General features: G+C 48.2%; 4 protein-coding genes across 4 annotated transcripts; 1 reads left to right on the top strand and 3 right to left on the bottom strand.

Moving 5' to 3' along the window:
- Nucleotides 1–225: 225 nt before the first annotated feature.
- On the bottom strand, nt 226–4,298 carry LOC124463468 (neuronal pentraxin receptor-like). Its single transcript, XM_047015197.1, has 5 exons — nt 3,355–4,298; nt 1,715–1,958; nt 1,337–1,572; nt 591–770; nt 226–469 (listed from the first exon to the last, which is right to left on the bottom strand). Exons 1-5 carry the CDS (start codon nt 4,012–4,014, stop codon nt 245–247), a joined length of 1,545 nt encoding a protein of 514 aa, XP_046871153.1. The 5' UTR covers nt 4,015–4,298; the 3' UTR covers nt 226–244.
- A 1,760-nt stretch (nt 4,299–6,058) lies between these two features.
- baiap2l2a (BAR/IMD domain containing adaptor protein 2 like 2a) lies at nt 6,059–17,286 on the top strand. Its single transcript, XM_047015176.1, has 14 exons — nt 6,059–6,122; nt 6,340–6,415; nt 9,520–9,606; nt 10,397–10,458; nt 10,877–10,948; nt 12,567–12,647; nt 12,823–12,954; nt 13,235–13,339; nt 13,635–13,704; nt 13,968–14,175; nt 14,459–14,521; nt 14,871–15,045; nt 16,131–16,171; nt 16,392–17,286. Exons 1-14 carry the CDS (start codon nt 6,069–6,071, stop codon nt 16,468–16,470), a joined length of 1,305 nt encoding a protein of 434 aa, XP_046871132.1. The 5' UTR covers nt 6,059–6,068; the 3' UTR covers nt 16,471–17,286.
- Nucleotides 17,287–17,425: 139 nt separating this feature from the next.
- LOC124463474 (parvalbumin-7-like) lies at nt 17,426–19,206 on the bottom strand. Its single transcript, XM_047015204.1, has 5 exons — nt 19,136–19,206; nt 18,355–18,428; nt 18,090–18,222; nt 17,900–18,009; nt 17,426–17,717 (listed from the first exon to the last, which is right to left on the bottom strand). The coding sequence occupies exons 2-5, from the start codon at nt 18,413–18,415 to the stop codon at nt 17,692–17,694; spliced, it is 330 nt and encodes a 109-aa protein (XP_046871160.1). The 5' UTR covers nt 18,416–18,428; nt 19,136–19,206; the 3' UTR covers nt 17,426–17,691.
- Nucleotides 19,207–20,912: 1,706 nt separating this feature from the next.
- On the bottom strand, nt 20,913–22,546 carry LOC124463473 (parvalbumin-7-like). Its single transcript, XM_047015203.1, has 4 exons — nt 22,459–22,546; nt 21,822–21,954; nt 21,609–21,718; nt 20,913–21,424 (listed from the first exon to the last, which is right to left on the bottom strand). Exons 1-4 carry the CDS (start codon nt 22,517–22,519, stop codon nt 21,399–21,401), a joined length of 330 nt encoding a protein of 109 aa, XP_046871159.1. The 5' UTR covers nt 22,520–22,546; the 3' UTR covers nt 20,913–21,398.
- Between the last annotated feature and the right edge of the window lie 3,053 nt (nt 22,547–25,599).

Raw genomic sequence — 25,599 nt, 5'->3', positions numbered from 1 at the left:
ACCCTACCCCCTCCACACCCTAACCCTCCACACCCTAACCCTCTACAATCTACCCCCTCCACACCCTAACCCTCCACACCCTAACCCTCCACACCCTACCCCCTCCACAGTCTAACCCTCCACACCCTACCCCCTTCACACCCTAACCCCTCCACACCCTACCCCCCTCTACACCCTACCCCCTCCACACCCTAACCCTCCACACCCTAACCCTCCACATCCTACCCCCTCCACACCCTGTCCCTCACTGGCGTGTGTGTTTGGCGCAGGGCTCTCCTGGGGCCTTGGTGGCCCCTCCGTACAGCTCCAGGTCCCGGTCCCTCCAGGGGGCCACGTTGCCCTGCTCAACCCGCCCACAGTGCACCAGCCGGGCCACCTCCGAAGGCATCAGCACCCTCTCCCACAGGTTCACCTGGGACAGCTCCCCCACCAGCGCCTGCGACCAGTCAAACCCCCCTCCCAGGGTGTCCTGCAGAGAGGGGGGGAGAAGAGAGGCAAGGAGAGGGAGGGAGGGGAAGGGAGGCATGAAACTGTAACGCTAAATCCATCTAACTGAGTGTTTCAATCTTTAACCCCTCCCTCCCTCTCACCTGCTCCTGCCCCAGGATGAGGACCCCTCCAGGTCTGATGAGATGCCCAGCCGCCAGCCCCTCTCCCTGGCCCTTCAGCCTGCCCCCCTGGTAGGCCTGCCACGCCCCAGCCCTCTGGCTCCAGCTCACACACAGGTGCTGCCAGCTTCCCCGGGACAGGTTCAGAGGCAGCGCCGCCACCTGTTGGTGGGAGGACGACAAGGCAGCTTAGAATCTCCAGAGTGACAGTGAAGTGCAAGGTTGGGATGGCTGTAGTTTATAGACACCTTTTTAGACACGTTCAAAATTGTATCTGGCAACAGCCTGGAAGCATTCCAATATTGTGTTGTTCCCTAATGGCCATTCCTGTTCCTACCACCTTCCTGTTCCTGCCACCTTCCTGTTCCTGCCACCTTCCTGTTCCTGCCACCTTCCTGTTCCTACCACCTTCCTGTTCCTACCACCTTCCTGTTCCTACCACCTTCCTGTTCCTGCCACCTTCCTGTTCCTACCACCTTCCTGTTCCTACCACCTTCCTGTTCCTACCACCTTCCTGTTCCTGCCACCTTCCTGTTCCTGCCACCTTCCTGTTCCTGCCACCTTCCTGTTCCTGCCACCTTCCTGTTCCTGCCACCTTCCTGTTCCTGCCACCTTCCTGTTCCTACCACCTTCCTGTTCCTACCACCTTCCTGTTCCTACCACCTTCCTGTTCCTACCACCTTCCTGTTCCTACCACCTTCCTGTTCCTACCACCTTCCTGTTCCTACCTTGTCGTTGATGAGCAGCTCCACAGCAGAGTGCAGACCCTGCAGCAGCACCAGCTCGTTGGGCTGTTCCTTCACGGCGTAGGACAGAGCCGTGCCCATGCCCCCCTGCGAGGGCCGCAGCCACAGGCAGGCAGTGAACGCCGCCAGCTCAGGGATGGGGCGGCTCATCACAGCATACATGGAGTTGGTCCGTGTGGAGAAGGACAGCCTGAAGCGCGCAGGGTGCTCTGACCGGCCTGGGGAAGAGAGGGAGGGGGGAGGGAGGGGGGAGGAGCAGTCAACACAGCAAAGTATTAAGTTAATATTTCTTTTTATAAATGACAGTATTTTTGCAAATGGACGCACACACACATATTCTCTCCTGATCCCTATGCTCACCGTCCTCCAGGTGAGCGAGGCGCTGGTGCAGGACCCGGACAGCCTGGTCCACGTCCTGCTGCTGCTGGAGGATGTCCTGGCGCAGAGCCTTCCTCTCCAGCGCTCCCTCCAGGTCCTCCATCCTCCAGCGCTTCAGCCCAGCCTCCTGCCCGGCCTTCCCCCTCCCTCCTAGGGCTGCAGAAGGAGGGCTGGGGGCCTGGGAGGATCCAGCGGTGTGGTTGTGGGGATATGGTCCGATGTCTGACTGCAGGGAAGGAAAGATGAAGGTCTTTTAGAAGTGATCTTGTTCCTTTCACCTTGAAGAAACCCTTCCACAGAAAGCGCTCTCTCTGTCCGTCTCTCTATGTCTCTCTCTATGTCTCTCTCTCTGTCTCTCTCTCTCTCTATGTCTCTCTCTCTGTCTCTTTCTATCTCTCTCGGTCTCTCTCTCTCTATGTCTTTCTCTCTGTGTCTGTGTCTGTCTCTGTCTCTGTCTCTCTCTCTCTCTCTCTCTGTCTCTCTCTCTCTGTCTCTCTATAGTTGTTATGTGATGAGGCAAGTGAGTGAGGTGTTGTTAGAGAAGCTGTCGAACCTCTGGAGAATGTTTTGTTTTCAATTATGCACCATCAGTTATGTACCAAAAGAGTTCAGTCTATAATTAAGAGAAAGAGAGAAAGAGAGAGAGAGAGAGAGAGAGAGAGAGAGAGAGAGAGAGAGAGAGAGAGAGAGAGAGAGAGAGAGAGAGAAAAAGAGAGAGAGAATGTCAGGAGAGCAGTATTGCACAAACCAACCAATTAGTTTCATGATTCTTTAGTATACAATTGTGTATTACAAACAGTAGTAACAATACACAGTACTGTATAGCAGCTGTGAATTGTACAGCTAAGACTCATACAGGACAACACAGTGAGACAGGACAGTACAGTGAGACAGGACAGTACAGTGAGACAGGACAACACAGTGAGACAGGACAGAACAGTGAGACAGGACAGTACAGTGAGACAGGACAGAACAGTGAGACAGGACAGCAGAGTGAGACAGGCCAGTGCAGTGAGACAGGACAACACAGTGAGACAGGACAGTACAGTGAGACAGGTGTGAAGCATGTTACAGAGCCAAACAGATGGATGAAGTCTTGAGATGCTGGAGAACATGCAGGTCTTTCTCATCTAACACATATATATAGGTGTCTCATGAATTATTGATGATATTTCTCCAGCAGAAAAAGGTTGTACATCATGTGCTGCTATCACAGGGTTAGGGTTAGGGTTAGGTGCTGCTATCACAGGCAGCCAGGAGGCACTTTCACGTGACAGTGTCTCCCCCCCCCCCTCCACTCCCCCTCTCCCCCTCTCCCCCCCTCCCCTCCCGCTCCCCCCCCTCCCCTCCCCCTCTCCCCCCCCCTCCCCTCCCCCTCTCCCCCGCTCCCCCCCCCCTCCCCTCCCCCTCTCCCCCCCCCCCCCTCCCCTCCCCCTTTCCCCCTCCCCATCTCGATAAGCGCTAATCAGCATCACTGTGCACTAAAGGGACTGACTCATTTTATAAATATGCCACCAGGGCAAAGCATGTTGAATAGTTTTTTGTTTGGCTAATACGTGGAAAACTACTTCTGTTGATATTAAAAGGCAATGACATATATCCAGGACTCGTAACCGTCCTACCTCTAGTCTCTCTATGCGGTCTTTCAACAGAGTGATGGCCTGATCCAGGTCGTTAACTGCTCGATCTGTGAGCAGCTGTACAGCGGCGCGCGACCCCTGAGGACTATCTCGAACCATGAGACCTCCATCCTCCCCCCATCTCCCTCTCCGTAGCCCCGCGCTTCTTTCCGGACTGTTTATCCCCTCTATCCCGCTCTCGCACTCCGAAAGCTTGCCGGTTAGCTCTCTGATCGTCCGTTGGTCGGTGAGAATCTGGTCCTTCTGTTGAAGCACAGTCTGTTTTAATTCTTCCGCTGTGGTGCGAAGGTGCCCCCAATCCTCGCCTGCGTATACCGAAGATTCATCCGCTTGTTGCTGAAAGTTTTTCCGATTACATTCGCCTGCGGGAATAGGAGTGCAGATGAGTCGGCTGACCGTAGCGTCTGGTCTGCCGTCCAGAACACTGAGTATGTTGAGGGTGGGCGCTTCGAAATCTGGAGTTACAGAACCATGGAGAGCGCCCAGCGGACCAGCCCGTGCCGAGCCCCCGGCGGAAGTCTGTTCTCCGTAGTCAGGCGACGTCGACTGGTTGTCGGCTGCAGGCGGCTGGGGCGCTGCGGCGGCAGAGCCTGTGTGGACTGCAGCGATAATACAGATAACAGCTCCGATGAAGGCCACCATACCGCGGCCAAGATGATAACGATGAACTTCAGGTTGGCGGCTGGAGCGATCAATGATTATGAAAAACTCACCACTATCACGGGTTCAATTACGCTATATAGTAATTGAGCGCAATATAACAAAGGATCAAACTATTTGTGTTGATATTCCGACAGGATCGAGCCTAGGGCATTGCCACCACTATCCATACTAAAAGAATAAAGTTTGAATCTATATATTGAATCAATAAAGCACAACCGTTTGCATTCCCTACCTCGGTTCCTTGTGCATGGCCTCTGCCTTCTAGCCTACAGAAGATATCTCATTCTGTCACTGGGAGGACAACAAGCAAGACGAGAGAGAGAGAGAGGGAGAGAGAGAGAGAGAGAGAGAGAGAGAGAGAGAGAGGGAGAGAGAGAGAGAGAGAGAGAGAGAGAGGGAGAGAGAGAGAGAGAGAGAGAGAGAGAGAGAGAGAGAGGTGGCAGCGGTTGTACTACACTGTTGTATATTTGGTAACGAACATCTTTTGCTGTCTCTCACATTACGGAGATTCAAAGCGGTCGGCTATTTTAAACCAGGAATAGCAGGACACGCGCCGTTTCTGCCGCGTCGATGCGCAGCCACTCACACCCTGGTGCGCCGTTCATAAGTCAACTTAGAGTCTTCCTGCGGGACAGCCGGATTCTAGGTGGTTTTGCTGCAGCATGGGCACCAGAGAGCGTGATTCATACTTGAGGACCGAAGCTATTAGTGAACTCATTAGATTGTGCTAACACGATCAGGTCTGTCCAATGTAAACAGTTTGTGTGCGTGTGTTTGTGTAAGAGAGAGAGAGAGAGAGAGAGAGAGAGAGAGAGAGAGAGAGAGAGAGAGAGAGAGAGAGAGAGAGAGCTACAGAGAGAGAGAGAGAGAGCTAGAGAGAGAGAGAGAGAGAGAGAGAGAGAGAGAGAGAGAGAGAGAGAGAAAGAAAGAGAGAGCAAGAGAGAGAGAAAGAGCAAGAGAGAGAGAGAAAGAGAGAGAGAAAGAGCAAGAGAGAGAGAGAAAGAGAGAGAGAAAGAGAAGAAGAGAGAGAGAGGCTGTAACATCTAAGCACCTTCAGATGAACAGGAAGATTTCCTGTACAGCGCAGGTGAGGGTAGGTTATAGTTGAACCCATGGATATACGCAGAGAACATCACGAATTATTCAGGCAGCGGGACATGTTTTAACTATTAATATGTTAATATTATATATGTATCTGTGTTGTGTGTGATTACGCGTGTATGCTGCGAGAGCTGTTTAAAATTCCGGTCGTGTCTTTTGTTTAATGGTGCCACCTAGTGTACAACCACCGGACCCTAATTACTGCAGCACCTGTTTTATGAGGGCTCGAGGGCCTCGATCTCCTTCTCCGCTCCGTTACGTCACGGCTGAACAACCTGCTTTCCTTTTATAGTTTGTCTTTATGACGAACACTGGGAACCTGTTATTAGTTTATTGCCCACAGGTTCTGTAGGCTACATTCTCCCGTTCTTTCATGATTAACATGTTCTTATTTAATCTTATTTAAACATGGGCCATACTGTTTCATCTGAATGAAGATAGTGATTATGGCGCTTGCTGCCATTTCCTATGAACGTTTTCATGCACATATACATCCCCCTTGAATAGGCCTATGTCACGTTTTGAAGAGAATTTTCACATTTGACATCAGCTTGTGTCCACGTTTCATCGGAAACGGGCACTGAGAGTGAAGTGAGTTTGGCCTACATTGGTCTACAAGGTCTCTTCATGTTGAACACACACACACACACACACATACACACACACACACACACACACACACACACACACACGTGTTAGTACATTCAGCATGTTGGGTGTTGTATTTTATGGCCCATACTCCTTTAATAATTAACAACTTTGTCTCAGAGCTCGGTGTCAATTGCGCACACGTTCAGTTCTTCCGTTCCATTTGATGATAAACTGCTGATTCGTGGGGAGTAGGCGACAAAGGGGACATTAACCGGATGTTTCTCAATTTATAAAACTATAGAAACGAGATAATTTAGTTTCATCCAACCTCAAGCGTCAACATGTCAGGCCTGAACAGCGACCAGCTCCACCGCTCCACGCTAGCGATATATGCGGTAAGACAACATCTTTAACCCGGAAGCCGCATCTGAACCGCAAACTCTGGATGTCTCACTTACATTTCCAGAAAGAATTGTATCAAGCCGCAAACAATATAGGATGACATAAATCGAAATGTTTCTTATTGTTGATATTTTAACATGCATAACTTAATAGATTACAAGTTCCTCTTGGTATTGCGTGTTGGTGCATGTGTTTGTGTATGTTCAACAGAGTCTGACGGATCAGTTCAATCCAAGCCTGCAGAAGTTAGTGTCTCTGGGGAACAGCTACATCCAGGCTTTCCATGGTGAGGTCCTACCTGCTCTGACTAACATATTTTACCCTGACTCTCCCTCCACCCTGTAACACCCCCCCTCCACCCTTAATCAACCATCCCCCACCCCCCTTGATATGCAGATTTTCTATACATATGTGAGGTTGTCTCTTGCTGTGGTCAAGAGGTCACGCAGTGAGCCTCTGACAATACACATATAGATTGGAGAATGTTCTACTTTCACCTTTGGAAAGAGCAACATGCAGAAAATAGTAGAAACAATGAGTGATGACCGAACCACCTGTGTGTCGTTTTCCCTGTGCCTTAAGCTGTGGAATGTATACCGTTTAAGGACATGTTTTGGTGGTTACTATATCTGTACGGTCCAGCTCATGTATATAATGTCCATCTGAGAGACATGTTTCTCACTCATGCTAGCCACTCTGTTGTGGAGTGATGGATGGCATGATCCGACGTCGATGCTAATAAATGAAGCCAACCCTTTTTGAATCGTCGTGCCTCTGTCTGGTCTACCTGTTAAGAGATTGTATCCTTACACCCCTCTACCCCTCCACCCCTCCACCCTGTAACACCCTCCACCCTGTAACACCCTCCACCCTGTAACACCCCCCCCCCCCAGTTCCCCCCCCCCGGCCAGCTGCATCCCTGGAGACACATGCTAGTGTGTAATAGTCAGGCTGCATCTCATTCTGACAATGTCCCAGACAGTGTGGAATAGTCCCTGATGTGAAGCAAACTCCTGGACCGGTCTGTGAGCTGCTCACAGGCAGTAAAGGAACATGCTGGGACAGTACAGCTGGAACACATGCTGGGACAGTACAGCTGGAACACATGCTGGGACAGTACAGCTGGAACACATGCTGGGACAGTACAGCTGGAACACATGCTGGGACAGTACAGCTGGAACACATGCTGGGACAGTACAGCTGGAACACATGCTGGGACAGTACAGCTGGAACACATGCTGGTGGTCAGTGATGGATTGTCATAGGGAGAAAAAAGTTCAGAGTTTCTCAGGACAGTTGCAATATGTTAGTAATACATGAGTTTCGTCAGGACACTCCATCTGTTCATTTAACCACTTTTTTCAATGAAGATAGTTTTGACTTGGAGTGGTTCTATCTAGAAGGGACACTTTCTGTCTTTTTCTGCCCTGTAGAGCAGCTAGCATAGTATATTTACAATTACAAGCAGAGGGCTTATGGTACAAATCCAGAACAAGATAGACAGACAGCATGGAGTAGTGGGGCTGGTGGTGGGAGATGTTGTGTGCATCTGACAGCTGCTGATGGGACCACAGCCTGTTTCATAACTAGCCTTCCTCCATTTACAGTGCCCTCCAAAAGTATTGGAACAGTGAGGCCAATTCCTTTATTTTTGCTGTAGACTGAAAACATTTGGGCTTGACATCAAATAATGAACGTGAGACCAGAGATCAACGTTTCAGCTTTTATTTCCAGGTATTTACATCAGGATCTGATGCACAACTAAGAAAATATCACATTTTGTTTGAATCCACCCATTTGTCATGTGAGCAAAAGTATTGGAACAGATATACTTAAAACATATTTAAGTGAATAAGACTTAATATTTAGTTGCAAATCCTTTGCTTTCAATAACTGCAGCAAGTCTGTGACCCATTGACGTCACCAAACTTTTGCATTCTTCCTTTTTGATGCTTTCCCAGGCTTTCACTGCAGCCTCTTTCAGTTGTTGTTTGTTTTGTGGGGTTCCTCCCTTCAGTCTCCTCTTAAGCAGGTAAAATGCATGCTCTATAGGGTTTAAGTCTGGAGATTGACTTGGCCAGTCTAATACCTTCCATTTCTTGCCCCTGATGAACTCCTTTGTTGTTTTGGCAGTGTGTTTTGGGTCGTTATCTTGCTGCATGATGAAGGCTCTGCCAATCAGTTTGGTTGCATCTTTCCTTAAATTGGCAGACAAAATGTTTCTGTAGACTTCCGAGTTCATTTTGCTGCTGCCATCATGTGTTACATCCTCAATGAAGATTAATGAGCCCGTCCTAGAAGAAGCCATGCAAGCCCAAGCCATGACATTACCTCCACCGTGTTTCACAGATGAGCTTGTGTGTTTGGGATCATGAGCAGTTCCTTTCTTTCTCCAAACTTTAGCCTTTCCATCACTTTGGTAAAAGTTAATCTTTGTCTCATCAGTCCATAAAACTTTGTCCCAGAATTTTTGAGGTTCATCTCTGTACTTTTTGGCAAATTCCAGCCTGGCCTTCCTATTCTTCTTGCTAATGAGTGATTTGCATCTTCTGGTGTAGCCCTTGTACTTTTGTTCATGAAGTCTTCTGCGAACAGTAGATAGTGATACCTTCACTCCTGCCATCTGGAGGTTGTTGCTGATCTCACTAACAGTTGTTTTAGGGTCTTTCTTTACAGCTCTCACAATGTTTCTGTCATCAACTGCTGATGTTTTCCTTGGTCTACCTGTTCGACGTCTGTTACTTAGTACACCAGTAGTTTTCTTCTTCTTCAGGACATTCCAAATGGTTGTACTGGCTATGGCCAATGTTTCTGCAATGGCTCTGATTGATTTTCCATCTTCTCTAAGACTCACAATTGCTTGTTTTTCACCCAAAAACAGCGCTCCGGTTTTCATGTTGTTTTCACCTCTGAATACAGTCTGCATAGACAAAACCTATCTTACCCAATCTGAACCTGAGTGTAGACATTCAGTGGTATTTATTGATTGAATAATGTATGTAATAGGACACACCTGGGCAACAAAACACACCTGTCAGTCATATGTTCCAATACTTTTGCTCACGTGACAAATGGGTGGGTTCGAACAAAAAGGTGATATTTTCTAATTTGTGCATCAGATCCTGATGTAAATACCTGGAAATAAAAGCTGAAACGTTGATCTCTGGTTTCACATTCATCGTTTGATGTCAAGCCCAAATGTTTTCAGTCTACAGCAAAAATAAAGGAATTGGCCTCACTGTTCCAATACTTTTGGAGGGCACTGTATATGGTGTTGGAAAAGTCAGTTACATAATTTGAATGTACAATATAATTTCCTCTTTGCGGGATTGCTTGTGTTTACACTGTGTGTGTGTGTGTGTTTACACTGTGTGTGTGTGTGTGTTTCAGCTCTTGCAGCCACTAGTGAAGCCTACTTCAGCTCTCTGGCTAAGATAGGAGAGCAGGCCTTGCACACCCTGTCCTCACGGCCTATCGGTATGTTCCCCCGTCATTGTATGTGTGTGTGTGTGTGTAGAGGACCTGGGTTGGCCTGACCCAATAAAAAAACTAAACATTTGTTTAGGGCCCCACGATTGGTTCGGGCCCCCCTCCCAAAAACAATTGTTTTGCCAAACAATGGGCCCCATACACTATTTTTATTTAGGGCCCCCAAAACCCCCTAGGGCCAGCCCTGTAGAGGACACTGGTGTGATTCTTCACATATTTTCACTCCACCTTCAGAGGGCCTCAGCCTTGCATTCTACGTGAGCGTGAACACATTGTTATCTACGCTGAACATAAACATGTTTGTTTTGAATGGAGATACACCTACAGTCCAGGCCTTAAAGCTGACCTAGGGTCAGTTTTACTAAAGGTGGGCCAACACTCTAATCTATGACAAACGGATCCTGAATGAGCTGTAAACAGAGTGGTGGAAGCGGACCTGATGGTGCTTGTGTGCAGTAGAGGAGCTGGGTCAGGTAACAGAAGCTCCATAGGGATCATTAATGATGGAGGAGAACAGACTCCCAGGGCCAGAGGCTCAGTTCACTTAACCCAGCCGCTCCACCACTAAAGGCCTGATATGACAGAGTGGAGGAAACAAACAGCTTCCTGGTGCCTTCACTGCTGATAGAGTTTCTACTAAAGGAAGTTAGTGTCTTAGGAAGGGTTAGGCGTGGTAAGGTGTTGGTGCTTCAAAAGGCAGGCTTACAATATGTGTGTCTCTGTGTGTGTACATGTGTGTTTGACTGTGCATGACTGTGTGTGTGTGTGTGTGTTGTAGGAGATGTCCTGCTTCAGATCTCTGAGCACCAGAGGAAGCTCACATCAGAGCTGGAGGGAGTGGTGAGGGTCTCAACATGCTGCACTGCCAGGGGGCCGTCCCACACACACACACACACACACACACGCACACACACACACACACACACTCACACACACACACACACACACACACACACACACACACACACACTCACACACCAGGCTAAACACACAAGACTCATCCATATGGATTGTCTTTGATCTAACACAATGAGTTCATAAACTTGTGAGAAAAACTATGAAACTATTGATATATTGCCAGTGACCTACATTTTCATTACTTAATCATTGATATACAATAGCCTGAACAAACCCCACAGACCTGCGATCAATTATTAAAACATTTGGTCAGTCATAAAGTCACTGTTCACTGTTTATCTTGCTAACGGAGCAGAAATGTAGCATGTTTGAATGTTTGACCTGTTTGTGTTGTCACCAGTTTTACTGGTTCCAGCATGAGGTCATCCAGGAGATGGACAACAACGTGAAGTTGGACAAGGACTACATCTCAGTAAGCAACCACCCCACACACACCCCACACACACCCCACACACACCCCACACACACCCCACACACACCCCACCCCACACACCCCACACACACCCCACACACACCCCACACACACCCCACACACACCCCACACACACCCCACCCCACACACACCCCACACACACCCCACACACACCCCACACACACACACCCCACACACACCCCACACACACCCCACACACACCCCACCCCACACACACCCCACACCCCACCCCACACACACCCCACACACACCCCACACACACCCCACACACACACACCCCACACACACCCCACACACACCCCACACACACCCCACACACACCCCACCCCACACACACCCCACACACACCCCACCCCACACACACCCCACCCCACACACACCCCACCCCACACACACCCCACACACACCCCACCCCACACACACCCCACCCCACACACACCCCACACACACCCCACCCCACACACACCCCACACACACCCCACCCCACACACACCCCACCCCACACACACCACACCCCACACACACCCCACAGACACCACACCCCACACACACCCCACACACACCCCACCCCACACACACCCCACCCCACACACACCCCACACACACCCCACACACACCCCACCCACACACACCCCACACACACCCCACCCCACACACACCCCACCCACCCCACACCCCACCCCACACACACCCCACCCCACACACACCCCACACACACCACACCCCACACACACCACACCCCACACACACCCCACCCCACACACACCCCACCCCACACACACCCCACACACACCCCACCCCACACACACCCCACACACACCCCACCCCACACACACCACACCCCACACACACCACACCCCACACACACCCCACCCCACACACACCCCACCCCACACACACCCCACACACACCCCACCCCACACACACCCCACACACACCCCACCCCACACACACCCCACACACACACACCCCACACACACCACACCCCACACACACCCCACACACACACACCCCACACACACCACACCCCACACACACCCCACACACACCACACCCCACACACACACCACACACACCACACGCCACACACACCCTACACACCCCACCCCACACACACACCACACACACCACACCCCACACACACCCCTACCCACCCCACCCCACACACACCCCACAGACACCACACCCCACACACACCCCACACACCCCACACACAGGGCACACCCCACACACCCCACACACACCCCACAGACAGGGCACACCCCACACACACCCAACACACAGGGCACACCCCACACACACCACACACACAGCCCACACACAGGGCACACCCCACCCACACCCCACCCCAGACACCCCACCCCACACACACCCCAACCCACACACACCCCACACACAGGGCACACACCACACACACAGGGCACACCCAACACACACCCCACACCCCACCCCACATACACCCCACACACACCCCCTGCTCTCCCTCTCTCCCCGCACGGCCTTCAGCATGGATATCATAGTGTGTGTGCTCTTCTCATGTGGTTAAGGTGTTTGTATGCTTACTCAGTGTCTGTCGTTGCTGTAATGTGACCTCCAGAACAGCAGGAGGTGCTATGAGATGGAGGTACGAAGCCAGGTGAGCGGTCTAGAGAGACAGTTGAGGAGAGGAGCCCATCAGGTCAGTCAGCTGTGGGGGGGGGGGGGGGGGGGGGGGGGGGGGGGGGGGGGGGGGGGGGGCATTGCTAGAGAAAAAAGTATTGCAGAAAAGATTCCTGAGTTTCTTAAATCACATCGGTGCTTTGGGTTGTGGTGGTGGTGCATGTGTGTGTGAATGCGTGCGTGTGTGTGGACAGGACGGCAGTGAGTACATCAGCTTCTTGAGAGAGAGTCAGCAAGAGGCGTTACGGGAGGAGGAGCGGAGGTATCGCTTCCTGGCTGAGAAACACTGCGACCTCACCCAGTCCTTCATCCTCCTCATGAATAAGGTACACATACCCACACACACATATATACCCCCCCCCACACACACACATACCCACACACATATATACCCCCACACACACACACACACACACACACATACCCACACACACATATATACCCCCCCCCACACACACACACACATACCCACACACACATATACCCCCCCCCCACACACACATACCCACACACACATATACCCCCCCACACACACACATACCCCCCCACACACACATACCCCCCCCACACACACAGTCTCATAGGATGTGTGTGTCTGTGCGGCAGACAGGGGTTCCTCTCCAGCAGACAGCTGATGACTGGAAGGACCAGGTGGGCGCCACACGGGGCCCACGTGCTGGCTCCTCCCCTCACCTGGAGCAGGACAGCAATGTAGGAGACGCAACACACCAACAAACACACTTTTACTCCAACTCTAATCTAGCATGCCTGATTCTAATTATTAGGTAACTAGTGTTGAATCAGGTCAAACCCGTGTGGTTGGAGCATGAAGGAACAGGCAGGTAGCTCTTCAGGAGCAGGGCTGGAGACCCTCGCTCTACTGCTTCATATATCCCAGAGAGAACACTGCTAACAGATCTGGATTCCAGTGGATTCCAGTGTGTGTGGTGTGTGTGTGTGGTGTTTAAGCTGTGAGAGCTGGGTGTGTTACTGTGTTGCTGCGCAGGTGGGGATGAGGGAGGAGGAGCGGTGGAGTCGCAGGGAGGACCAGCCTTTGGGAAGAGTGCCCTCTAGAGGTGGGGGGCGTCTAGGCCTCAAATGAGTTGTTGCTTTAGTGTACATATATGTTTATGTCCTTCTGTGTCTGCCTCTCTTCCTCTTTCCTCTGTGTAAATGTATCCTTTCCTTCCCTCATACATTCTTTTCCCTCCCATCACAACCATGTTTCTTTCACTTTTCCTCCCTGCCCTTCACCTCCCTCTCTACCTCCCCCCGTCATCATCCTCCCTCATCCTTTCTCCGCCTCCCTTCCTCTCCCTCCCTCCCCCTCTCCACCCAGGTCCCTCCCCCCAGGGCAGTCGCTCCCGTGCTGGCTCGGTGGGGGACTCCCTGGGCCTGGGAGGAGGGAGAGTCATGAGGGCTCTGGTGGCCCACCCTGCCTTGTCCAACCCCACCCTGCTGGCCTTTTCCAAGGGGGAGCTGATCAATGTGCTGGTCCCTGCGCCCAGGAACGGCTGGCTGTACGGCCGTGCTGAGAGCAGCCTCTGGTGAGGCCACGGCCAGAGGGACCAAACCAAACACATCATGAGACAATATCATTCTTGATGATCTCCATGTGTCTTTACAACTTTATATTATTATTTCAGAGTTATGGTACAGACTGTACACTCTTAAGTAGTTCTGATAATGAATTCAATGTGTCTAACTTTGAGATGTGTAAATGTAGAAGTGATTTATATAATCTGTGCTCTCTCATGCCCTGTCTCTGGTTCTCCGTTCTCTTGTATGTCTCTGGTTCTCCGGGTGGCTGGTTCTCTGGCATGTCTGCAGCCAGGGCTGGTTTCCGGCCACCTATGTGCAGCCTCTGGAGGCTCCCAGGCAGCCCAGCTCCAGGTAACTGTTCAGAGGGGAACTTTGCCCACAAGTTTATTTGGTCATACAAACTATATTTAAACAAGCAGGTCACTGAGAACAATGGTTTTCCAATCATGATGGGCAAGCAGCCAATAACTAGGCTGCCATGACTATAGTTAGCATCATTATCTTTAATACTTTCCACTGCTTCATCTGGCTTTCGTGTCACAATCTCCTGAAAACAGGGCCAACATTAAAACACCAAGGCCTTCCAGCACACAATGAACTATTTAGGAAATGTGGGTGACCTATTGCTGTGAGGAGCAGTGATGAACAATAACGTTTTTCCACATTAAAAACTTAATCTTTTTTGTTACTTGATTTCCAGTAGCGGCTCCACCCTCAGAAGCAGTAGTAGCATGAGCAACCTGCTTGACCACTCAGGAGGCAGCAACCATGGAGGAGGCCCGCCCCCACCTCCACCCTTACCCAATAGGCAGACAGAAATGCGTCCAATCACGCCCACCTCTGAACGAAGGGCAGAGTCACTCTTAAACAAGAAGGTATTGGTGGATAGACTAAAAGGCCTATTTAGGCCATGGGTCATGAACAATCTCAACTATACATTTGGTGTTTTAAAAACATGATTACTACTGTATTTGTCATTTTCATCAATACAGTTCTTTGGGAAAAAGTGTTACTATTTTAGTCAAAGTTTACCTCCAAATTGTCAAGGTTTTCCCCTCTCCGGCCAGCAGGGGCACTGTGGCAAGGTGCTTTTCTCTATGACGCCACACCCCGCGTTCTGGTGGATGCAGGGGGGCAGTTCCAGCTGCTGAGAGTGTAGGGGTGAGGCTGTGTGAGGGGTTGTTTGCATGTGTGTGTGTGTGCACATACTTGCATGGAGTTAAGTCAGGTGTAGCAAGGGTGCTCCAGTGGCATTCTGTAGAGACTCGGACCAGTTAACCTTTTCATCATGAGAAGTGAATGAACACGTCGGTTTACTGTAAGAGTTAGAGTCATCCAGATTTATCACATCAATAAACGTTTTATGAGTTTGGAAAGACTGAACTGTGAAAAGCTGAACAGTGAAAAGACGAACAGTGAAAAGACTGAACCGTGGAAAGACTGAAGTGCAGATGCTTGTCAGGGGTAGACAGACGTTGTGTAAATCAAGGGACAGGTGAGGTGAGGAGAGTGATGATACTGACAAATACAAAGATACATGCTTCATCTCTCTCTCCCTGTCTCTCTCTGTCCCTCTCTCTCTCTGTCCCTGTCTCTCTTTCTCTCTCTCTCCCTGTCTCTCTCTGTCCCTCTCTCTCTGTCCCTGTCTCTCTGTCCCTGTCTCTCTCTCTGTTTCTCTCTGCCTGTCTCTCTCTGTCCCTGTCTCGCTCTCTCTCCCTGTCTCTCTCTGCCTGTTTCTCTCTGTCCCTGTCTTGCTCTGTCTCTCTCTCTCTCCCTCTCTGTCCCTGTCTCGCTCTCTGTCCCTGTCTCTCTCGCTCTCTGTTCCTGTCTCTCTCTGCCTGTCTCTCTATCCCTGTCTCTCTCTGTCCCTGTCTCACTCTCTCTCCCTGTCTCTCTCTCTGCCTGTCTCTCTGTCCCTGTCTCGCTCTCTCTCTGCCTGTCTCTCTCTGGTTTTCTACAGAGACCTGAGAAGTCCGGACATCCTCCAGAGCTCTTCCCCAAGTAAGAGCCATGTCTCACACACTCACAAGTGGCTGACTGGTGATGAGTGACTGGTGATGAGTGACTGGTGACGAGCTTCTGCTCCCTTGTCAAGACTTCATACTGACACACAACTGATGAAACCTCTTTTGTCTCTCCATCTTTCTGTCTCTTCCTTTCTCTCCCCATCTCACTCCATCGCTCTCATCCTTGTGCTCCCATTCTATGTCTGTGTTGCTAGAGGCACCAACCCTTTTGCCACGGTCAAGCTGAAGCCGACATCGACCAATGATAGATCAGCCCCGAAACTCCGTCGGTGATGGGTGATGACCTCATAACCTTGAGGAAGAGTGGTGATATTGTGAAGTTGAGACTAGCTTGGCGTCCCACACTACCCCAGATATATCATGACCTACATAAACCACTTTGATAGGAATGGTTAATGCATTCATTATTTTATATGAAGAGGTACATTTTGATTTATTGATGAGAAACCAATGCATTGATTGTTTTCTGGGGATTATATTGTAAATATAAATGTTTAATATTTAAGTTTTATGTTTTTTAAAGTCTGTCTCATACACTTTGTCAGAATCAGGGAGATTGTATAATAATTGTTCTGTAAAAGTAGTTTGTGTTAAGAGTTAAAATGATCTTAATAAGGCCTGCTGTATAATGTGTCCCCTTTCATTTGATCTGCCATTCTTAAACCTACACCATGTTAAATGTTCTGTTCAATGTTACACCATGTAGGGACTGAGTTAGCTGTCTGTCAGGCATGGTCACTGAATACTGCCTGGCTGGCCATGACCTTGTGAGTTAGCTGTCTGTCAGGCATGGTCCCTGAATACTGCCTGGCTGGCCATGACCTTGTGAGTTAGCTGTCTGTCAGGCATGGTCCCTGAATACTGCCTGGCTGGCCATGACCTTGTGAGTTAGCTGTCTGTCAGGCATGGTCCCTGAATACTGCCTGGCTGGCCATGACCTTGTGACCTTGTGTCAAACACTACACATAGTTGTGGGGGTATTTGCTCAGAGGACCTGAGGGGTGCCAGCTTGTCCTGTTGGGGACACTTAACCCAGACTGCCCTTGGTGTGATGCAGCCTGGCTGATGGTACAGCAATACACAGCCACAACTCTGGATGTATTTGCAAATCCAATGAATAAAGTGTGACATTGATTTCTGTGTTTTTCATGTTGTGTGGATGTTCCAGCTGTCTAAGTCTCAGGACAGTGAGGGCAGAGCAGAGAAGAAAGCTCAGTGTGAGACATACCAGAGGCATTTCTTTTATTATTATTTTGTTCTTTCACAGTCTGACCTCTTGGTGTTTGTTCATTTGTACCAACAACTCTACCAGTGGAGGGAGGGAGGGGGAAAGGGCCAACTCTACCAGTGGAGGGAGGGAGGGGAAAAAAGGGCCAAATCAAGAGCATGTCGGACAGGTCAAAGGGAGGAGGAAGAGAGTCGTGTTGGGGGTGTGGGCAACAGTCTGGGAGCAGGTGTGGGGTGGGGGAGCCCTACACCGCAGAGAGGTAACTGTTACTGGTGCACCAGGGCAGTGAACTCTGAAAGAGAGGATGAGACAGTGTGGTTGGTACTCTGAGGAGAATAACACTAGAAACAACATCTACCAAATCTTCAGTCCTTAGATATGGTGATAAATACAGTAGGCCTATATTCTGGCTCAGAACCTGAGCCTCTGTGTGAGACACATGATATATGGGACCAGGTAAAAAGGGACAGAGACCATCACTAGAAATCTTGCCATCTCCATCCGTGTCGGCTGCCTGTAGTAATGCTTTGGTTTCCTTATCGGTCAGGTCCCTTCCCTCAGGGGAAAATCTCTTCAGTAAGGTTCTGAGGAGAGAACAGCAGTCAGAGCGTGTGTAGGTGTATTCAGTTCTAATATGAACATGTGAACACTAAAGGAGTCGTACTTCATCTCGTTCTCCTCTATGAAGCCACTGCTGTCAGCATCCAGGACCAGGAAGACCTTCTTCACATCATCAGCTGACTTGGCCTTCAGACCCACCATCTCAAAGAACTTCTTATGGTTGAAGGAATCAGCAGCTGTACATACACACACACACACACACACACACACACACACACACACACACACACATTACAGTCAGCAGAAAGAGCCACTAGGTGCTGGTATACAGTACATGTTGTTGCTATGAAGAATAGAAGATCCCAAACCTGCAAATGCTGCCAGGGCTTTTGTGATGTCATCAGCGTTGAGGATACTGTTCATGGCCATCTTGCTTCTGGAACTAGAGAGAGAGAAAGGAGGATGGAGGGAGGGAGGGGGGGGGGGGTGGTCAGGGGAGAAGGTCATAAACAAATAGTTTCAAATTAATACATTTCCCTACATTTACAGTACAGTAGCTTACCGTACAGTACCGCTGAAACACCTTAACGCTAGTATACTAGACCCAAGTTAGTATTGCTAAAGCTAACATTCATCTAAATAAATATAAAAATAATTGTGCTATTTATTTCAGTGATTTGTCGCCCGGGTCGCGGTTTAGCTAGCGTTAGATCTAGAGGTCGTTGCTAGTACTAACGCTAGCTAACTAAAGCTAGTTGTTAACCAACGGTTAAAAAAATACTGTCGATCTAGTAGAAACTGGGATATCAGGCTAGACTAGCCGGCCAATTAACGATTCATCAAAATAAAAAATCATAATAATTAACGTACATAAACACAAATTAGGTCAATATAAAGTACTTGACTGTGTACTTTTTTCCAGGTTGCGTTTTTGACAGAGTAATTGTATTGCTACTGTAATGCTAGGCTAGATCTGTAACTGTAGTGCTAGCACTACGATAATTAGCACTAGTTTTTAAACGGTTAAAAAGTTACAGTTGGATCTATTGAACCAGGTTAACTATTTATCAAAATCATAAATGTTCTTCTTAGCTAAACAAAAGTAATTTGTCACAATATAACATTAGGTAATGAAGACAAAGTATTTACCTTACTAGTAGCTTGTAGAGCTGGTGATGTGTGGTGTGGGTCTTGAATAAGGCTCTCGAGCGCAGACCAACTGACGTGTTTACATTCAAATATTAAAGCTGGAGAGAGTTTGGGTTACTAAGCAACAGTCTTCCTCCTGAAATGATTTGATTGTAATGCTCCGACTCTACTGGACAGTTCAACACATGGTTAATTTAAAACGAGGAAAGCCTATATCAGGGAAATCATTACTTTGGTGGTCACCTAATCCCTTCACATTTAACTGGTTGCAAGCTTTACAAAGTATAATATGTATAACTCAGTGGTAGTGCAATTTGACTTCAGAGAGGTTGAAGGTTACGTTTTTGGATAAAAGTGTCAGCTAAAAGAAATAGAATACTGTTATTTGAGGCATGCGTCTTGCGCACTTCCCTAGGTCACTTGCTGGACAAAAATGCCAATTCGTCCAAACGAATTTTCAGCATGGGCTAAAAGAAAAGTCACTTCAAACGTATTTAGGTTAGCACTACGTTTTTCAAACCCCATCAGCCAGCTAGCATGCGATCGACGGGCCACCAGCGGTTTTTGGGTGGCACGCCGTTAGTGGCTTGGAGCGGTCGGGCCTCCGTTGGCGGACCATCCTCAAGCCGATAGTAGGCAATTACTCAGTGGCCCGCCAGTGTCTCATGGGCGGCATGCAGATAGTCGTAACTGCGTCAACCTTCTGTTTTCTCTTTTTGTTGTTGATATTATTGATGGTGAATAACAAGAACAACAAATTACACTCAAGGACGTTACATCAATACACGAGCTATTTAAGCCTACATGAGGAATACATCAGATTCGGCCTGTTACTCTAAAGCAACTACAACAAATTGCATTATATTCACAGGACCTTACTATTTGAGAACATAATGGAGGATGCACATTTTCGCTAGACGAGGAGTGCTTCGTGATAAGGCTTGTAATAGCCTAATTTTACCATAGAATGTATATAGGCAACATAGTACCTAAACAATTTGTTTCAAAGGGTTTTCTTTGAGGGTGAAAATGATGGTTAGCTAAAAGGCCTACCGTAAAGTAGATACTGTATTTTCAGTAGAGATGCAGGGAATTGTATCTGCTTATTAATGACAACATGCGTTTAGGCTACAGACAATCCATGGGTACAAAAATATTATTATATATATATATATATTCTGAACTGTGGTGGATCTGGAGCCTGCCTAGATTGGCTGCAACTCACTGATTCACATTGTATGTTGTGAATTTGTCCTCAATCCCACTGAGCAGATCTATAGGCCTATGTTAGTATTTAGTTAATGTTGTTGTTCTGGTTGTCATGTGTTTGCTAGAATGCAGCGTGTCGGCTGGCAGCACGGGGTCTGTGAGACCCGCCCCCCTGCATGTGAAACCCTCCTGGGCCCAGACAAACACACTCCCACAACAGCTGTGTCCAGCGTGTGTGTGTGTTCAGAGATGGTCAAGGGGGGCTTGGCTGAGGAGAACAAACGAAAGGATGAAGGCAGACTGTACAGAAACTTGACGTGCTCTTTTTCTTCTTGCACGTCTAAGTCTGGATGCTATAGTACTACTGCGATACACAAGCACAACTCTGGATAGCAGCAGTTGCAAATATAATGAATAAAGTACGACATTGATTTCTGTGTGTTTCATGTTGTGTGGATGTTCCAGCTGTCTAAGTCTCAGGACAGTGAGGGCAGAGCAGAGGAGGAGCTGAGAGGAGACCTTAACACAAGAGTTAGGAGAGATTAAAGGAGTCAGTGGGAGTCAGTCCTACTTTAGGCATTTCTTTTATTGTTATTTTGTTCTTTCACAGCTTGACTTATTTCAGTGTTTGTTAATTATTTTCATTTTTACAACAGCTCATTAGCAGAGGATGGTGGGAGGGTAGGAAAGGAGCAGTGGCAGAAGTAGAATAGATAAAGTGAAACAGAAGCTTTTTAGAGAGGGACTCCCTCTTGATATATCTAATGTACTTTAACAGGAGGTTCAGCTTGTCCGGCAGTGTGATCATCTACACATCAACAGAAAAGCAAACATTTTATAAAACCGGAAAATGAACAGGATGATTGTGGGTGGCACAGAGATCTGAGAGACACAACTCTCTTACTCTAGAGCAGGTGTGTGCTGAGAGGAGAGAGCTAGATGTCGGACAGGTCAGAGGGGTGAGGAAGGAGGAAGAGAGTCGTGTTGGGGGTGTGGGCAACAGTCTGGGAGCAGGTGTGGGGTGGGGGAGTCCTACTCCGCAGGGAGGTAACTGTTACTGGTGCACCAGGGCAGTGAACTCTGAAAGAGAGGATGAGACAGTGTGGTTGGTACTCTGAGAGGAGAATAACACTAGAAACAACATCTACCAAATCTTCAGTCCTTAGATATGGTGATAAATACAGTAGGCCTATATTCTGGCTCAGAACCTGAGCCTCTGTGTGAGACACATGATATATAGGACCAGGTAAAAAGGGACAGAGACCTTCAATGCCAATCTTGCCATCTCCATCTTTGTCGGCTGCCTGTAGGAATGCTTTGGTTTCCTTATCGGTCAGGTCCCTTCCCTCAGGGGAAAATTCCTTCAGTACGGTTCTGAGGAGAGAACAGCAGTGAGAGAGAGTGAGTGTTGTGAATGGATGCTGGGGTTTGTGGGTGTGTCTGTCATTAAGGTATGAGAGTATGAAGGTAGGATTACTTTAGCTCCTTCTCCTCTATGAAGCCGCTGCTGTCAGCATCCAGGACCAGGAAGACCTTCTTCACATCGTCAGCTGACTTGGCCTTCAGACCCACCATCTCAAAGAACTTCTTATGGTTGAAGGAATCAGCAGCTGTACATACACACACACACACACACACACACACACACACACACACACACACACACACACACACACACACACACACACACACACACACACATACACACACACACACACACACACACACACACACACACACACACACACACACACACACACACACATTACAGTCAGCAGAAAGGGACACTCCCTGCAGCTGGTCACACACAGGTGTCAGGCCACCAGCATGTTCACCTCTAAAGGCCAAATGCTACTGGAAAACAATGGTAAATTAAACCACCATGAATACAAGGTGAAGTCCAGACTGTACACGGCAGATGCTCTGTCTGTGGAGGTATAGGAAAGATGTGGTTGCTAGAAGTCAGGGGACCTGGGCTGACCTCAGTCGGTCAGTTCCGATGTTGGAGTGTGAAAGGTTTGTACTGTGTGTGCGTGTGTGTGTGTGGTGAACCTAGGGGCTGTAGCTGTGTTCATCTTATTGTAGTTAGGAAGCAAAAATAGAAGATCCCAAACCTGCAAATGCTGCCAGGGCTTTCTTGATGTCATCAGCGTTGAGGATACTGTTCAGGGCCATCTTGCTTCTGGAACTTGAGAGAGAGAAAGGAGGATGGAGGGAGGGAGGGGGTTGTCAGGGGAGAAGGTCATAAACAAGGCCAACCAAGAGCAAAGGAGCACTGACACAATGCTGCTGCTTTGTGACTTGGCTTTGAAGTTGATGTGGGATGAAGTCTTTTTGTGTCCACACATAAGTACGTCAGTAAACTCTTCATTTGGAAACACTATTTTACTGACAGCTCGGTCGATCCTCAATCATCTGGTAGGTTAGAAAAACAAACAAACATGTTTACATTTACATTTCGTCATTTAGCAGACGCTCTTATCCAGAGCGACTTACAGTAAGTACAGGGACTTTCCCCAGAGACAAGTAGGGTGAAGTGCCTTGCCCAAGGACACACTGTCATTTTGGCTCAGCTGGGAATCAAACTGGCGACCTTCAGATTACTAGCCCGATTACCCAACCGCTCAGCCACCTGACTCCCCCTATGTTTAGGGTACCAACTCAACTACTAGTAGTACTACTAGCAACTGTTAAGTAATACTGCTGCTATTATGATCAAGGACAAATCACACTGATAAGCTACACAGTGATCCTATCAGCATTATAAAACGTGATCTATCACAGTATTGATCACACAGCTGGTGTGAGGGAGAGAGACATAGAGAGATAGAGAGAGAGACGGGGTTGGGGGCGTGTCAGTTACAACAACACCACAGAGCAAAGGGCAGGTAAGATAAGACCGCAAAGATGCATTATGGGATTGTTTGGGGGTTTATCACTTCTTCTTCTTTGTCTTCGTCTTATCTCATGTCAGTTACAAGGAACTGTCACCATGACATCCCCAGGCCACCCTAACCAACTCCAGAGACTCTGAGGAGCCGAGCAAAGATACAACTGGAACGTCTCCATCTCTGGAATAAACGCCCAAAGTAGATTATTAATAATCTTATGTAAATGTCAAACATGTCAACAAACAATCAGAATATTGCATAATTTACATAAAGCATTAGAGAACAATAAAGAATGCTAATCGCTAAAGTCCTGGCATTAGGATTTGATAGCATCATTATTTTTAAGTCATACATATTTCATAGTGACACACGAATGCAGCGTTATTTGTTTCTCTTGGTTATGAACGGAGGCCATATCTACTCAGACAGTTCACTGCTACATGAATGTTCATGCCAGCGTGCATCTTTGAGCACATGCGCCCCCTTTTACTCAAACCCTGATCACCCAAAGAATGGTAATGAGCTTGGGCAGTCTCGGGGGAGAAAGAGAGTTTCTACCGTATCAGCAGATTCCAGCCAACACCTCTTCCTCTACAGGGGGACAGATCAGATAGGGAGCACTGAGGCGTACACTTGACCCAGTAGATTATCTTGCAATGGATTATTACGGTTTGACCTTGAGGCAAAAAAGCCGGTAATAAAAACTGCACCTAAAAAAAACTGAAATAAAAACGCATAGGTGTCTCATATTTCCCTGGTAGTTAAACCACCAATTACTGCAAAACACCTGCCCTGTTGATATACTGCATGTGAGTTCAGTATTTATCTGAGGACAGAATACAAGGATGTGCATTTAAAGTTTGCAGACATGGATACAACCATCTTTTAGATTGACAGCATATGTATCCTAAATAAACCCATTCATTTACCCATTTTGATCAAGTGAATGAGTCTGCCTCCACTCCCCATCATCATCTACCACTTCCTAGCTTCTCCTTTCTGGGAAGCAACACCCAGACGACTGCCATCCCCTGTCCACATCCACATTCTGACATCAGAAACACTGCAGTAGTCCTGGCTCACACAGGGAGGGAGGTGAAGGGGTGAAAATGAGGGAAGCCTGTACTGACATCCACCACAGTGAGACAGACTGCAGGTCTACACGTCACTTAGGAGCAGTTGTCTTCATGTAATTATATAGAGGGAAATTGATGTGTTGTTGGAAAAAAAGAAAATAAAAAAGTTTCAAAAAAACGTTCGTGTCGTGAACATTTTTTCCCAAGTTTCAAATGGCTAAAAATAAAAAATATTCTGAGAAAGGTTTTGTTTTTGTTTTTTTGAAACTGTTAAATTGTTTCTAAATATTTTTGTGTCGTGTGTGAAAAACTAAATCATTCAAAAGGTCTAAAATTGAAAAAAGGTTTTAAAAAAATCCAACAAAAGTTTCTAAATGTTGAAAAATTACATTGGAAACAATTGTGTTGAGGTGGGTCATGTGACAGTGTCTTCACCGACAAGATATCCTTACTTTGACTCACCTTGATGATGTCACATCTCACACTGAGATCCACTTCCTGTGCCCAAGCCCAGTGAATACATTCACAAGACTTCACAGAAAAAACAAAGCCGAGTTATTCTTAGGATGATAGAGGATAAAACAGAAAGGAGAGAATTCCAAGGAGAGAAAGAGACAGACAGTGAAAGGGGATGTTCCTTTGAAGCAGTCTCTAAGCCATGCTAATACAGACCCAGCCTGGGTATCTTTGAAAGTACCAGGCTCTGGAACCCCGGGCTCTGGAACTCCAGGCTCTGGAACTCCAGGCTCTGGAACCCCGGGCTCTGGAACCCCGGGCTCTGGAATCCCAGGCTCTGGAACCCCAGGCTCTGGAACCCCGGGCTGTGGAACCCCAGGCTCTGGAACCCCAGGCCTGGCTCAGTCAGCCCTGGCCTGGTGGAGCAGCCACACACAGACAGACCCTCACCCCACTGTTACAGCTCTCTGTTTGAGCACTGCCTCGGAGCAGGAAGGCTCGGATAAAAACATGAGACATAGAGCAATGGAGAGATGGAGAGGACATTAAAGGAGGAGAGAGGGGAGAGAGGAAGACAAAGGTAGGAAATAGAGATCTTTGAACGAAAGGAAAAAATAAATTGTGTGATAGAAAAAGGGAAGAAAGAGATAGGATGGATGTGGTGAGAAATAAAGATGGACAAGGGCGGACATAACACCTGACAGTCACTGTGAGAGCAGCAAGATGGGGAAGAAATGAAGGAGTTAATAATGGAGCTAATGGAAGTCCATGTGTTTGTGCACGGAGGCACGAGTGAGTTTTCTATCTGTGTGTGCGGCAACAAGATGAATGA

Source organism: Hypomesus transpacificus, unplaced genomic scaffold (genome assembly GCF_021917145.1).
Source record: "Hypomesus transpacificus isolate Combined female unplaced genomic scaffold, fHypTra1 scaffold_283, whole genome shotgun sequence".
Classification (NCBI taxonomy): domain Eukaryota; kingdom Metazoa; phylum Chordata; class Actinopteri; order Osmeriformes; family Osmeridae; genus Hypomesus; species Hypomesus transpacificus.
The sequence above is the reverse complement of the archived record's forward strand: the minus strand, read 5'-3'. Positions and strand labels throughout refer to the sequence as shown.

Bases quoted from the DNA above. Each gene is read 5' to 3' on its own strand.
- baiap2l2a (XM_047015176.1), top strand. From the start codon at position 6,069: ATGTCAGGCCTGAACAGCGACCAGCTCCACCGCTCCACGCTAGCGATA. The intron at 10,459-10,876 runs GTGAGGGTCTCA...TGTTGTCACCAG, and splicing joins CATCAGAGCTGGAGGGAGTG to TTTTACTGGTTCCAGCATGA. The intron at 13,705-13,967 runs GTGGGGGGCGTC...CTCTCCACCCAG, and splicing joins GGGAAGAGTGCCCTCTAGAG to GTCCCTCCCCCCAGGGCAGT.
- LOC124463468 (XM_047015197.1), bottom strand. From the start codon at position 4,014: ATGGTGGCCTTCATCGGAGCTGTTATCTGTATTATCGCTGCAGTCCAC. The intron at 771-1,336 runs GTAGGAACAGGA...TCCCACCAACAG, and splicing joins AGCTGCTCATCAACGACAAG to GTGGCGGCGCTGCCTCTGAA. The intron at 470-590 runs GTGAGAGGGAGG...CCCTCTCTGCAG, and splicing joins TCATCCTGGGGCAGGAGCAG to GACACCCTGGGAGGGGGGTT.
- LOC124463473 (XM_047015203.1), bottom strand. From the start codon at position 22,519: ATGGCCCTGAACAGTATCCTCAACGCTGATGACATCAAGAAAGCCCTG. The intron at 21,719-21,821 runs GTAATCCTACCT...TTCTCTCCTCAG, and splicing joins ATAGAGGAGAAGGAGCTAAA to AACCGTACTGAAGGAATTTT. The intron at 21,425-21,608 runs GTCTCTGTCCCT...CCTCTCTTTCAG, and splicing joins TGGCAAGATTGGCATTGAAG to AGTTCACTGCCCTGGTGCAC.
- LOC124463474 (XM_047015204.1), bottom strand. From the start codon at position 18,415: ATGGCCATGAACAGTATCCTCAACGCTGATGACATCACAAAAGCCCTG. The intron at 18,010-18,089 runs GTACGACTCCTT...TTCTCTCCTCAG, and splicing joins ATAGAGGAGAACGAGATGAA to AACCTTACTGAAGAGATTTT. The intron at 17,718-17,899 runs GTCTCTGTCCCT...CCTCTCTTTCAG, and splicing joins TGGCAAGATTTCTAGTGATG to AGTTCACTGCCCTGGTGCAC.